Source organism: Ceratotherium simum, chromosome 4, assembly GCF_057802395.1.
Source record: "Ceratotherium simum simum isolate JZ-2026a chromosome 4, ASM5780239v1, whole genome shotgun sequence".
In the NCBI taxonomy this organism is placed as follows: Eukaryota; Metazoa; Chordata; class Mammalia; order Perissodactyla; family Rhinocerotidae; genus Ceratotherium; species Ceratotherium simum.
Genome location: NC_141903.1, coordinates 61,550,081 through 61,565,083, shown reverse-complemented (window position 1 = coordinate 61,565,083; position 15,003 = coordinate 61,550,081). Strand labels below are relative to the sequence as shown.

The 15,003-nt window shown below is 43.0% G+C and overlaps 1 protein-coding gene across 1 annotated transcript in view; it reads left to right on the top strand.

Annotated features, from left to right (window-relative positions):
• Positions 1-765: 765 nt before the first annotated feature.
• Positions 766-15,003, top strand: part of MAN2A1 (mannosidase alpha class 2A member 1) — a 160,956-nt gene continuing 146,718 nt past the window's right edge. The window contains exon 1 of the mRNA XM_004420323.3: positions 766-1,042. Coding sequence (XP_004420380.2) covers positions 908-1,042 — 135 coding nt within the window. The 5' untranslated portion in view covers positions 766-907. The remainder of the gene's footprint in view (positions 1,043-15,003) is intronic.

Below are 15,003 nucleotides of genomic sequence, written 5' to 3'. Positions count from 1 at the left end.
TGGAGAACCGGCGCTTCCTTTCGCAGCTGCCGCCGCCATCTCCACGTTTGCGGGGCGGGAAGGAGGGAGGGAGACTCGCGGCTGCAGCTGGAGCGGGCTTCTCTCCGGGGACGGTCCGCTCCTTGCTCTCCTTGTCCTCCTCCGCGCGCCGCTGACGCCCGCCCCCTACGCCCTCCTCGCGCAGCCCGGGTCCGAAAGGGAGAGAGGAGCGGCCGGGCTGGAGAGGCCAGCGGTCGGGCGCGCGCTCGGAGGAAACTGCTGCCCGATCCGTGTACCTCCGCGCCCAGAGTGCACCCCGGCCCGGCCTCGGAGGCGGCGGCAACAGGAAGGGGCTCAAGTGGGGGAGGCGGGGGCGGCGCCGCGGGGGCGGGCCCGGCAGTCCCGGCGCTAAGTTGTGGGGCCCGGCTTTCCCGACCCGAGGCTTCTCCCCTCGGGTCCTCGGACGTAGCTCCTCGCCGCCAGCCCCGGAACCGCCGGACCCGCACCTCCTCGGTGAGGAGGGCGCGCCTGCCGTCGTCGAGAAAACTTTTCCTGCCGACTCGGTCGGGGCGGCGGTGGCAGGAAGTCCGGGCAGCGACCTCTCCTCTGCCTGCCCCGCGCGCCCTGCCGGGTGCCGGCGCTGAGCTCGAGATCAAGTTTGCGGGGGCCCCTTCCCGGCTGCAGGCGGGTCCCGCCTCAGGAGGGACGCCCGGCCCCAGGGAGGGCGGCGGCCAGGGCGAAGGCCGAGGGCCCCTGGTGGCGCCGGAGACAAGGTGCGGAGTGCGGCCCGGATCCGCACCCGCTGCCGAGGGCGTGGAGAACAGGAGCCCGGGAGCAGGGAGCCTCCGGCTGCCGCTTCCAGGAGTCCACAGCCCGCCTCGTCTTCTGAGTCAGGACAGTGTCCTGGCCCCCAGTCTATCGAGGAAAAATGAAGTTAAGCCGCCAGTTCACTGTGTTCGGCAGCGCGATCTTCTGTGTGGTGATCTTCTCGCTCTACCTGATGCTGGACCGGGGTCACTTAGACTATCCCAAGAGCCCGCGCCGCGAGGGCTCCTTTCCCCAGGTAAGGACAGGGAGAGCCGGGGCGCGGGGCTCCGAGAGGGTAGGCTTGGGGGCCCGTTGTTACCGGCTGCTCCGCGACCTCTCCCTCCCGCCGCGGCCCCGCGCCGGGGCAGGGTGAGGCCGGACCGGAGGAGAGTCTGAGCCGCCTCCAGCCCCGGCTCTGCAGCGTTCCAACGGCGGTGACCGCGACCCGGGAGCCTCCTGGTCCCGGGCGCGCCGAGTTAACAAAGTGCCGGGCGGCTTGCGGTGGCTGGATCGCGCTCGGGGGAAGTGGCCATGTCCCCGCACTCGCACCCGGGCCTGTTTGGGTGGTCTTGGGCACCTGCTGGCCGGGGACCGGGCGCGGCGTGAGGCTCTCCCCGCCAGCGCAGAGCCCGCGCACCGCTGTGGGTAGCCCCTTGGCCCGCACGGGGTTAAGCTGCACAGACCCCCTGCGCGCACCCAGTCGCGGAAATGGATCAAACAGACCCCATCTGGGCGTATTTTTACCCCTCACTGTTTCTTGAGAAATAAACAAAAGTTTATTTCGTGTTGTAGTCCTCTTAGATGTGAATCTGTAGGGTTGATTTTAGTGTCGTCATTCGTCAGCTATTACGTCGGGTTTGTTTGGAGCAGACGTGGGAGCCTAGTGGGGAAGCGCGTGTTATACTCTGGCCGGAAGCTGTGGGGCGCTCAGTCCTGCGCCCAGTGGCCAAATTGTCAAACGAGTCGGGAAGACGACCCGTCTTTTAAGTCTTTTATTTAAAGTTACTAAAAATAAGCAAATGTACACGATCGGTTTAATTTGGAAGGATACCGCGCCGCGTGTGCAATTTCAGTTTCAAGTTATTTTCCAGTGACCTGTGCACTTCAGAAATTTCAGTAAAACTAGGTATTGTGTAGTATCCTCTGTAATGAATGAACGTGAACTCAAAACCCTCACAAGCTGATGTAACGATTACTTGTTTAGGGACAGAGAAACATGGGACTTGAGGAGGCTAACGTTTTAATTTTTTTTCTTTTGTGATAATTTGAATGACCAGAGTATCCTTGCAATATGCTAGAGCAAATGGCTTGAATTTAAACTACAAACTTTACCTGAATTATTATGGAAGTGCAAAAAGACCCCGTTGTGGATGCTTTCATCAATACAGAGCACTCAAAATATTTTGCAGGTGGAGGTATTAAAAATCTTGTTGCGAACACATGCATCAAATTTTAAAAGCTTTCGCTTTTCGTAGGTAGTATGATTGAGAAAATATAGTGAGATAAGCTCTATGGGATATCTTTAAATGTTGAGTTTAGAGTTGTTACAGTGCTTGTTGATGAGTTTGGATAAAACAGTTCAAAAAAGATGAACCCTGTGAAGCCAGAGCAAAAGGAGGAGTTCTAAGGTCTAAGCTTGCTTTAATATGTTGTATAATTTTGGGGCCAAACTTACTGTGATTTTTTTTTTTGCCAGTAACTGCATTGTCAGAATTTTCTCCATTACAGGAAAAATCATAAAAGCTGATATATTTTACTTGAAGTGTTATCTTGAACAATGTCCTTTGGCTTTGGCACGATGGACATTGGAAATGATTTATGCAAACAAGTGGGACAGGAGTTCTCTGGCAACCTTGACATTTTACTGATTCTAAAGAAGTGAGTGACTCATTCACTTACTGGTAAATTTTAGGTAAAGTTAATTCCAATATTTTAATATCCAGCCCTAGTCCTTGTCAAGGGGCTGAAGTTCTGCTTAGAGAGTAAAGCATTTGATGGAAAGTGACAGTGGCTGCTAGAAGAGAAGGCCCTGTCTGTATTCTGTTTTTGTGCAAGGGGAGAGGGTTTGGAAGGTGGAGCTTTTTATACCTAAGGTTGCTTTTCTCAGATTTTTGGTGCGGGAAGAAGGCCCCCTTTGCTGATTTAGTTTTGGAGAGCCACAGAATCCCCAAACAGGTGGACAGGACAAACGCACTGTAAGCTTAACTCGTGTGTGTCTGACATCAGCCTGTGTCTTACACAAAAAAAGTCAATTCTGGAAACCGTCACCCAGTAGGTGAGGAAACTGAGGCACAGAGAGATTGACTTGCCCAAAGCCACACAGCTCAAAGCTGATATTTGAACAGGTGGCCTCTGGAGTCTAGGCTCTCAGCCATTACGCTCTCCCACCTCTTAGAAATATTTGCCCACTGTTTAGGCCCCAGTCAGCTTTGTGGAAAGATCTGATGTCGAAGGAGGAGCATGTTGCTCTATGCCTCCTTAGCTTATGACTTTTCTTTTTGTAAGGAACTTTTATTATGGAGCTCTAATGAATGTTCTCCTTTTTCTGAAACATTTAATGTTTGAGATTTATACCTCTCCCAGAATGTCTTCTAGCTCACTTTAGAGCTAAACATTATAATGAAAACCATTATGCAGCACAGCCTCTAGCATTTGAGTTGATTTTTTTTTTTTCACTGCTTCTAACTCACATGTAAACCTTAATTTGATGCGAACACCAAACACAGCAAAACTAGGTTGCAGTATATTGTATTTCTTTGGTGTGTTTGGGTACTGAATTCCTTAGTTTTAGTAGAGCCAAGCTAGTCAGTCACTATCATTGTTTTGGTGTCTATTAGAATAATTTATTTAGAAAGGGATTGATTTCCTCTGAATTGTCCATTTTAGTTTCAGTTAATATAGAACCTTCAGGAATGTATATGGTCCATCTTATAAGCAAGATATGTTCTAAAACCATCCAAGATTGAGAGCAATCTATTTGCTAGCAGTTATTCTGGCTTTCGTTCTTTTTCCCTCCTCCCACGACTCGGTGTTTTCCACCACTTGGCCAGACTCTGGGGTGGAAGTGGGCCCAACTCAGGGTGCTCCAGTTTCTCCCATCCTGGAGCAGCTGCCTGCCTCTGAGATAGCCTTTGGAAGGCTTTCCCCTGTACTGCTGGGAGGAATTCCTTTGAGGCCTGGAGACAGCAGGTGGCCTTGTCTATTTTAGCTTGTGTGTATATTTCGGGGTTAATAAATCTCAGCTAGAAAAATTAAAGTTCCACTCTAAATGAGAGGCTGGCCAGGACCTAATGCCCTGAAGATGCTTTGAGGTAGCTTGTAAGAATGCCAACAGATGGAAAGGAGAAACATGGTTAAAGTCTTCCTGAAATTCTTCATCACTTCTTACAAGCTGATTACACAAGTTGCTTACTGTCTGCATTGAGTATAATAGGATGTCTTATTAATATCTTATGGTTGCATCTGGAGAATTAAATTAATGAGTCAGGTTTTGTATAACAAATGATGGGTCTTTAAATAACTAGTATAGCATATGACCATAGGGATTAATAATTAAATCTTCAAGGTCTCTTCAGAGATTGAAACTGATGGAAAATGTTCAAGTGGAGTTCAGACTTGATCTTTGTGCGCAGATAACAGTTATCACCTGAGAAAGTGAGAATGTCTTTAAATAAATATTTGATTGAAAGACATTGGAAGGTGGCGACTTTTATGCCTTCTGTTTTTTTTAACTTTTATTATATGAAAAGTTAATACATATAGAAAAATATGCCTAGACACTTTACATCTCTAGTGCTTTTTAAAGAGTCCAACATAGCTGATGTTTAATAAAAGTTGACCTCAATCCCCCAATTGTTTTTTCTTGCTTTCAGAAATCTGTGAATGTTCAGAACAATATACAGAAAAATATGACCTTCTCTGCTTCTTTACACTCCAGTGCCCTCTCTTTATAAACATACCACTTGTTGTTGGGGTTTCTGCAGGTGTGTATAAGGGAGTTTGTTTCATTTCTTGGAGTATAATGTTTGAAATCTGAGACTTTTGGGAAGTGATGGAACTTGGACAGTGGTGGCAGCCAGGCATTTAGGAGGAGTGCAAAGACATGCAAGCCTCGGGTCTCCGCTACCTGCTCCCGAGTCCAAAAGTCCTGCAGGACTCCTGCCCAGCATGTTTCACTAAGACCCAAGCTTACTTCCTGTACACCAACTGGGACAGACACTCATAACTTCATCTGATCTGAAAGCTTAAGTTTATTATTTTTTTAATTGAATTGAATGTGTTGTTCCCAGATCAACACTGTTATTAGGGCCTAAATAAGTACTTTTGTTAGGGAGATGTTGAAATCCTGTTTATCTGAAGGAGGTTTTCTTTGTGACTCATTAATTAGCATTAAGGGATATCTGGGCTGTGGGCAAAACATTGACTAAAATTACCACTTTTATTTGTTGTTTTTACTTTGAGTAAGCTATTGTTTTCGTGATAGCTGTTAAAACTTGGGCCCTTTTTGACAGATGGGAATAAGTGTTGAGATTTTCCTAGAAGGTGTAGTTGAGTAGCTGCTGCTGTGTTCCTGCTTTGTTCTTAGCTTCTTGAGCCCAGCAGTCTTAGTTTTCATTTCTTGCTTTGTTCCCTCACTTCCATGGAGAGGGAGCATCTCACATCTTAAAGAAAATGGGAGGATATTCAACAGTTGGGATATAATCTCTGGTTGCTGGGCTGTAAAGGCCTCGTTGGGTTTTTGGCCCCTTCTGTCTTGGTGGTCAAGTTCCTGGTAACATGGGCTTTTACATTTCATGTAGAATGAAGGAGAGGAGGAGGAACTCTAAAAGAAGGAGTTTCGCTTCTTTTCATAGTTGTGATTAGTAGGTTGATCAGGAGAGGAAGTAGACATTTTAGCTAAAATGAGTTTCTGTTTTCAGTTATAGATTTCAAGCCTAGTTGTAAATTTTAAGGTTGAAACCATGTTTAGGTTCAAACAAATTTGAGGGTTGACTGTACTAAGTGGAGTTCAGACCTAGTACTTGAGTATTGCTAAATTTGCCTTGTGATAGGGAGGAAGCAATCATTTGATTTGAATGAACTCAGTCTTGAGGTCATAATGTAGCTTTTCTGTGAGATGGTATATTTAAGGTAATGGTATTTATACTTCTATGCAGACAAGCCCATAGTAGGTATCCAGTAAATATTTTATGTTAAATTTGTAAACTAACATATTGTTTGCTAAAGAAAAGATCAACCTAGAAGCACTTTAGTTTAAAACTGTATATAAACTACCTTTGGCTGCCTCTAGCCCAGAGTTTCACTACCTTGTTGCTATTGACATTTTGGGCTGGATAATTCTTTGGTGTTAGGGGGCTGTCCTATGCATTGTAGGATGTTTACAAGCGTCCCTGGTCTCTACCCAGTACATGCCAGAAACACCTTTCTCCTTCCCTTTCCCCCCATTATAGCAACCAAAAATGTCTCCAGAGATTGCTAAATGTCCTCTGGGGGAAAAATCAACCCTGTTGAAAACCACTTTGGCTGCAGTCTAGCCAAAGGCCTATTTTTTGTGCCCACTGCACCTTGTTAGCATTTTGCATTTTAGGAAGGAGTGATCAAAAGGGTTAATTCTAATACTCAAAAGGATAACTAGCATCTTTTGATGATTGAAATGTATCCTTTCTCTGGATGCCTAAAATTCACTTAACCTTTTTAGGATTCTACATTGCAATATGTTACAAAAAATACAAAGATAGATTATGTTCATGTGCAAGTTAAAGAAAAAACAAGATTATTATAATGAAACTTTTTTTTAATTGGATATACGTATTATTCTGAGAAAAGAATTATAGTCAGGTGATAGTAAGTAGATCATCTTTTACTTTCTACAAATTCGATTAGAAGTTGGCAGTAGTCCAGATTTATTCCCCTTGCCTTTTAGCACAGGAAGATAAGATGTGTTGATTAGTAATAAGGTGGTATAAAAGTCATATGCAAAAATAATTTGAGATGTCTGAAATTTTCTCAGGCAAGCTATTTACTTTCTTCAGTGTATTACTTTATTTCTGTTAATTCTGATGATTCTGGTTACTGCATTTTATGTTCCTTCTTGAGATGAGAAAAAGCAGGAAAAGAAACTGGAAAGTAAAGTGGATTAGGACTCCCTCCTGTTCATTTCATTTTGTTCTAAATAGCCTTTTTTAAGATGGGGATGGAGGTAGGGATGGAAAAGAATGAAGTTCTTGGCAAATATACTCTTTCCTTCCCTTTTTGTCCCTAAGGCCTCTAGTCTTGAACTCTGCCTGAGTCAGGTAACTCTGGGCCAAATCCAGCCTGCCACCTGTTTTTGTAGGGCCACAAGCTAAGAATGATTCTTACGTTTTTAAATGGTTAAATATTTCATGACATTGCCACTCTGGCTGCTTTTGTACTACAAGGGCACAGTTGAGTAGTTGTGACAGAAACTGGTCCACATTTACTATCTGGCCCTTTAAAGAAAAAGTTTGCGAATTCCTGGTTTAAACTGTATTTCTCTGTGATTAACATTGGAGGTAAATAGTGTGGTTAGATCTGTTGAAACAGAGGTGGGATAATTAAAAACAAACAAAATTCTCGTAAACTGGTTATTAGATAAGCGTTAGTCAAACTTAGTGTTTTGAGAGTGTGGTTTAAAACTAATGTTATCTACATATTTCATAGATTTCCAAGTATCTTCAGGGAACTTCTATGCTAGAGCATGGACATGCTTGACATGTTTGTTTCCTTTCTATCACCTGAAGGTTTCTCACTACAGGGCTGCTCTGGGACCAGGGGTTCTGGGGCATGAACTATGCAAAATTGATCCATAGTCTTAAGATTGAAAACCCTGACTTTCTTGTATTTTGGATTTGCTGTAATTCACAGATGGGCTGAATTTTGAACCTAATCTGACTGCTTGGGTTAGTTAGTACTGTAGAGGGAGAAACTGGGTCCAGGTACCTTCCTCATAAACCATAGATGTGGGCCGGAACTTGGCAGTCCTCTCTGGGACCTTGAGGGCTGCTCAGCTTGGAGGCGCAGAACTACCAGGATGTCCTCAGCAGCACTGGACTGCTTCTCTGCCTATCAAAGAGTAATTAATTCCTGCTAATTTTGTTCCTTCTCATGCTTCTTAACGATTACGTGCGACTTGCTTCATTCCTTGTTTCACAGGCCACCATCCCATCCTCAGAGATTTTGCGATCACTGTTAAATTGCCGTACACCTAGTCTGAACAAAATGGGTGTAATTCTCATTGAGGGGTGTTGCAATTTTTAAGAATTTATGCATTTTTCACATATAAGTTGATTTCCCACTGGTTTCCTTTGCTGGTAGGCGCCTTTGGAAGTCTAGAGAAGCTAAATGCTTTTTTCCAAGGGCAGAGCAGGCCCCAAATGTGACCCTGTCTCACCAGTGAACCTCATTGTCCTGAATCAGGAATCTGGAGAGCCGGGGAATTTGCCAATGATTTTTTCTTTTAAACACGTTTCTTCCCCTGATGGTGTTTAGTTTTGTGATGGGAAGCTCTTCCCCTTCAGGGTGAGGCTGCACTTTGGGGCTGAAGATGTGCTTCGCAGCAGTTGCCTTCTGTTCCTTCATACCACAGGTGTGGAGGAATGTGGAATGTATGGGTCCTAGCCTTTGTGGTAGCATTCCTACCTGTGGAGCGTTAGAGGATGGAAACCTGAAAATGTGAATCATTCTCAGAATTATTTTCTACAGAAAAAAAGTCCTGAATTTACATTTTTAGAATCTAGTGAGCACCCCAGAAAAGTCATTATGTGAAAAAGTCAAACAGAATTTTAGAGTAGGGAGGGTTCTTCCAGGTCAGGTAATTTAGTCTTTGATTTTCCAGATAAGGACCCTGAGACACATAAACTGGACTTCAACAATTTGCCCTGGATCCCATAACCAGTCATGGCATACCTGGGACGTGCATTCAGTGTCCTTTCTGTTGTATGATACCCAGCATGTATTTGACCACTTACTATGTGTTAGGTACTTTGGAAATTATGATGGGCAGATATGTTACTTGCTTTGACAGAGCCTCTTAGTTATTTGAGGGGAGACAGTTGCTGTTTGTGAAATAATTAGAGACAGTTGAGTGTTATTTAATTATTCATTAAGAGTTAAAGAAGTTAGAGCAGTGTCTGGTATGTAGAAGATGCTCAATAAATGCTAGTTACTACTAATGAACAGAGATTTAGGGGGTACTTACTATGTACCGGGCGTTGTTGTAGGTTCTAGGGATACAGGAGCTAAGAAGAAAACAGGAGTCTGTGATCTTAATTTATATTCTTGATATAAGGGCAAAGGCCTTAAAGGGGATTCAGAAACAGAACTAAGTTCTGGTAATGGCCTAGGTCAAGCTGACCATAGGATATGGGAAAGAAGCTAGACTTTTCTGATTGGGTACGACTTAGAAGGGAGAAGGACATTCCTAGTGTGAAGTACAATGCTTCTGAAGGCCTGGAGTCGTGGAGGAGCTTGGCATCATGAGAAGAGCTGAGGAGACTGGATGTAGAATCTTTGGTGCTTATAGTTGGGAAAACAGGATGGGTTGTTTGGAATCAGATTGTGAATTGCCCTGAGAGCCAGTCGGAGGAGTTGTGAGTTGGATAGTAGTGAATCATTCAAAGTTACTGAGGATACCAGAAAGCTGCTTGAAGAAAAGCAGTGTTGGAGAATTAATTTCATAGAAAATTTTAGACCTGGAAGGGAGCTAAGAGAATATTCAATCTAGATTATTCTGGTAGCAATCTAGATTATTCTGGTAGCAATGTGTAGGAAGACTCAGAAGCAGGAAGGAACTGAGAATCTGTTTGAGGTAATACAGACATAAGGCAGTAAATCCCTGTACCAGGATTGAATTGGCTAGAATCAAGAGGAGGAGGGAAAACGTGGAGACATTTTGTAAAAAGCATCATCAGGGCTTTCTAAAAGATTTGATACAGGGTAATGATGGGTGGCTTGAGTGAAAAAATTTCTCCCACTTTTTTCCTTTGGGGCATTTGGAGACTGCTTGTACTGTTTGCAGAAGGAGATAGTTTGAAAGATAAGCTGGTTTGAGAAGCGAAGTGCAGTTTCATTTATGATGAGGTGGGTGTGAGTGGAAATAGCCAAGTGGGCTGGAGTGCCAGAGTGGGAGAGCAGGGAAAGGAGATGCTGATCTGGTTGTCATCAGCTTAGTTGAGAATGAGTGAGCTTGCTGGGGGATTGTGCTTTGTGAGAAGAGAGCAGAGAGCCAAGTACATTTCTTATAGCCAAAAGCTATGCTTCTTATATTAAGATGATCGTGTAGCAGATGTTAATAAAATGAAGCAGCTTGTATTCAAATTGTCAGAAACCAGCTCATTGATCAGCATACCTAAGAAAAGATAAGACTATCATAAGGAAGAATTTCAAAGAAGCGTTTCAATAGGAAACTAAAAAAGACCTTCTCATCTTTGGCCCAAATTATGGGGCTAAATTATTTTTTGTAGGCTATAAGAACAGAAAATAGATTACTGTGTGTTTGTGTTGGGAGTGGGGGGGAAGAGGAGTGGAGAAGGAGAGATGTTGATTAAAGATAAAAAAGCAACACCTCAGATAGGGGCCTTATAGCTCCAAGTTCTGAAGATCAGACAGATTTCTGAGAATACCCCCAAACTGCCTCTTGCTTATAATAAAGAAGAGCCCTTCCCATTTGACTGGTGACTGACCCCCTCACAAACTGAAGAAATAAGCACTGTCTTTGTCTCAGGACCACATCTTGAAAACTTGTGGGGCCAAATGAGGACAACACTTTAGATGCAAGATATTTCTTGTGACCTTTAGGGAGAAGACCTAAACAATAATTGTTTAAAAGAAAAAAGGCTGGAGAAGAACCCAAGAAATTTGTATCCTTAACTCATCTTTGAAAGCTGATGGTATGATATTTAGAAGTTTGCTATTATTATATTCTTAGATATTCTGTTGTGCCTTACTATTATGTTTGTTGCTTCTGTAGTATTTACCATGCCCGACCTTGCCCTTGTAGATCAATTGGTTCAGATGGATTTTTATGAAGTCCGTAGGAAAGGATTTGTAAAACTTGAGAATCTTTGGTGCTTGTAAAAAAAAAAAAAAATAGCTAGGAAGTTCAGAAGTTATAATCATTCAGATAAGGTTTGCTAAATACGTGTCTCCTATCAGTAAGGAATAGAAGGGGCTTATTCAGGAAATGATTAGTATGAATAAGATTGAAGCCAGGCTGATTATCTACTTAATACAACCCTGCCTTCAGAGGCTCCCCCAAACTATTTCTGCATGAAAAACCATCTTAGACATGTCAATTGGCATTTATTTTAAGAGCTAATACTGTTTAGATTGATTTGCTTTTTCATTACTGACAATTATTCTCTTTTTGCGTTAAAATTGTGTTTCTCAAAATTACTTGTGTAAAATTATAATATGTCGATGAAACTTTTATTAGCAGATCCTAAGAAATAGTGTATGCCATTCATCCATGGGGAATGAGTTTAGGTAGTATAAATGGATAGTGCTTAATAACCTTTGTTTACAAAGATAAGCATATGTCAAAAAATATAAGACAGATTAACCAACATAGACCAGCAATAATTGACCAGATGACATATGACATCGTGATCCTGGTTCCTTGGGAATTGTTGTGGCCTGAAAGAGCTTCCCGTGAACTTTCATGTATGTTCTTGAGTGGGGTACACTGTTGTCGTATTATCTCAGAGTGCTGTGTATAAGAATAGAAATACAAGGGCTGGCCCCGTGGCGTAGTGGTTAAGTTCACGTGCTCTGCTTCGGCAGCCTGGTGTTAACAGGTTTGGATCCTGGGCATGGACCTACACACTGCTCATCAAGCCATGCTGTGGTGGCATCCCATATTCAAAATAGAGGAAGATGCCACATTTTCTTAATCCAATCGTCGGTTGAGGGACTCTTAGGTTGTTTCCACTTCTTGGCTATGGTGAATAATGCTGCAATGAACATAGGGGTGCATAAGCCTCTTTGGATTGTTGATTTCAGGTTCGTTGGATAGATTCCCAGTAGTGGGATGGCTGGGTCATAGGGCATCTCTATTTTTAATTCTTTGAGGAATCTCCATACCGTTTTCCCTAGAGGCTGCACCAGTTTGCATTCCCACCAGCTGTGTATGAGGGTTCCTGTTTCTCCACATCCTCTCCAACACTTGTTGTTTTTTGTCTTGGTGATTATAGCCATTCTAACGGGTGTGAGGTGATATCTTAGTGTTGTTTTGATTTGCATTTCCCTGATGATTAGTGATGTTGAACATCTTTTCATGTGCCTGTTGGCCATCTGTATATCTTCTTTGGAGAAGTGTCTGTTCATTTCCTCTGCCCATTTTTTGATCAGGTTGTTTGTTTTTTTGTTGTTCGGTTGTGTGAATTCTTTATATATTATGGAGATCAACCCCTTGTCAGATGTATGTTTTGCAAATATTCTCTCCCAGCTGGTTGGTTGTCTGTTCATCTTGATTCTGGTTTCGTTTGTCTTATAGAAGCTCTTTAATCTGATACAATGGAATACTACTCAGCCATAAAAAAAGACAAAATCGTCCCATTTGCAACAACATGGATGGGCCTGGAGGGTATTATGTTAAGTGAAATAAGCCAGAAAGAGAAAGACAAACACTGTATGATCTCACTCATATGTGGAATATAAACCAACACATGGACAGAGAAAACTGTATTGTGGTTACCAGGGGCAATGGGGGTGGGGATGGGCACAAGGGGTGAAGGGAATCATATATATGGTGATGGACAAACAAAACTGTACAACCCAAAATTTCACAGTGTTAAAAACTATTAAAACATCAATTAAAAAAAAAAAATAGAGGAAGATGGGCACATATGTTAGCTCAGGGCTAATCTTCCTCAGCAAAAAGAGGAAGATTGGCAATGGATGTTAGCTCAGGGCCGATCTTCCTCACACACACACACACACACAAAGAATACACAAAGAATAGAAATACATTAAAAATATGTTTTAGAAAAACAATCAGTGTGGTTTTTAAAAAATTTTTTTTGTGGAAAATAGTATTCCAAGAACAGTTTGGGAAATACTGAATTAAGGAGAATTCTATTAGTCAACTCTTAATTTGCTTAGTGCCACTTAATTGCAGTTATTAAATGTATTTGAAAATAATAAAGCTGCATTGTATGAAAATATTTTATAATCCAAACATTTTGCCCTACTTACAAGCCCTTCTTCTAATAATCATTTTTAAAAAGATACCTGTTTTGCAGAATTTATAAAATAGCTTGATGCCTAAAATGTTGCCTCAACAGGAGGTGGTTTCTGTGTAGCTGCAATGGGCTGGTGCCTGTGGGGGCCATATGGTTCTAATCTAAATATTCATCTGGAAATTCATAGGTAGAAATGGAGCTGTGAAGAAAGTGCCAGCAACTGGAGTCCTGAGCACATTTTTGGAAGTGGTGAGAGGACAGGGATTGCAAAGGTAGGGAAAACCGGTGTGGCCTGTCATTACTCCAGGTCAGGGCTGGGATCCTCTATAGTGATTCTGGCAGCTGCAGTGTGGTCACCCAGGTGCGGCCACAAGTCCTTTGGGTACCCTACTGGGGCAAGGGATGAGCTTGGAGTCCCAGCTCTTCTCTTCACAGTCGCTTGGCTCTCTTGTTGTATACCTGCATCTGAGTAGGCTCTGTTACGGTCACACCTAGGCAGGTGTGAGATTTATGAACAATGATTTGCCAGGGCAAAGACTGCATTGCTCCTGTGTTTTGGCAAGATATTATGTAATTAGATATTCTTTATGCTCACATGGTGAGGGCATTTATTTCTTTGAATGGATAAGTGGAAGCACAAAGACAATACCTTGGAAGAGATTCAGGCATAAGCTCCGGGTCTGGGAAATACCATTAAAAGGTCATTTGTAGCTGTGGTTTGTGGCTGGTGGATGGTGAAGTAGAGTTACATACATAACTGGCCGCAGCCCCAGATCACACTCTTTTTGGCCTCAGCACTATGCATCATAAGGGGTGGAGTGGTTCCTTGAGGGGTTACCTGTCACTTTATCAAACCAAAATGCTCTCCTGTTAAGTGCCTGAGATCTGACTAAATAGCAGGATTTTCTGTGTGGTTGAATAGCAGCTGACTGACTTGGAACTACTGCAGTAACAGTGACACCCTGGCTGGAAATACAGACTCTCTTTTACCGAATCACTGTTCCTATATTTAGCTTTAAGGCGTGGTTCTTAACTGAGGATGTGTGAGAATTGCCTGGTGAGCCTTTTATGATTATAAATGGCGGATCTGTGCACTCTCTCTAGGTAATCCCATTTGTTCCCAGTGCTGTAATTCGTATTTATACTGACCGCTCAAGTTTATGTATTCTCCTCACTTTCAGACTTGCGTGCCTACCTGACACCACCATTGCGTTAATAGTTCCAGAACAGAACCTTTGCCCCTCATTCTGCCCTTTCCTCAGCATTCCTTGCTTCCCTAAAGTGTCACCCACCATTCTCCCAGTTGCCCCAGCAAAAAACATCATCCTCCCAGTTGCCTCAGCAAAAAAATAGAGGCCATTTTTCTTTTTTTTCCTGTCCCTCCCTTTCCTAGTTCATCTGTCCTGTCAAATGCTTTCACATTCCTCCACCTCCGCTGCCTTGGTCCAAGCCACCATGGTGGTTACCTGACAAACTGCAGCAGCCTCTTATTCCACTTGCCTCACCATAGCTCCCGAATAGCTTTAAAACACTTTTTATTCATTGGCCCTAAAACTGTCCAAGATGAAGATTTGATGTTTCTTTCCCTGAACAGTATTTTTAACCATAAAGTCTTTTCCTACCTCCTTTATTCATAGATAGGTGTATAGCCTTGTTAGACCAAAATATGCCCCTGGGAAGACAGCTTATAAAGTCACATGGGCTCACCCTCTGTTGCTCCATTGCATGGGCTCTTTAGGCTCACAGCAGCTCTCCAGCTCTTCTGGGGGTTATTTGGGCAGACTTCTTCTAACAGGGACTGCAAGTGTAAGGATACTTTCTAAACTTTTTTTATATAGGGTCAACTCTTTGCCAGGTATATTAGTTTCTTATTGCTGCTGTAACAAATCACAACAAACTTAGTGACTTAAAACAAGAAAAATATATTATTTTACAGTTTTGCAGGTTAGAAGTGTTAAATCGGTCTTTTTTTTTTTTTTTTTTTGTGAGGAAGATCAGCCTCGTGCTAACATCTGCA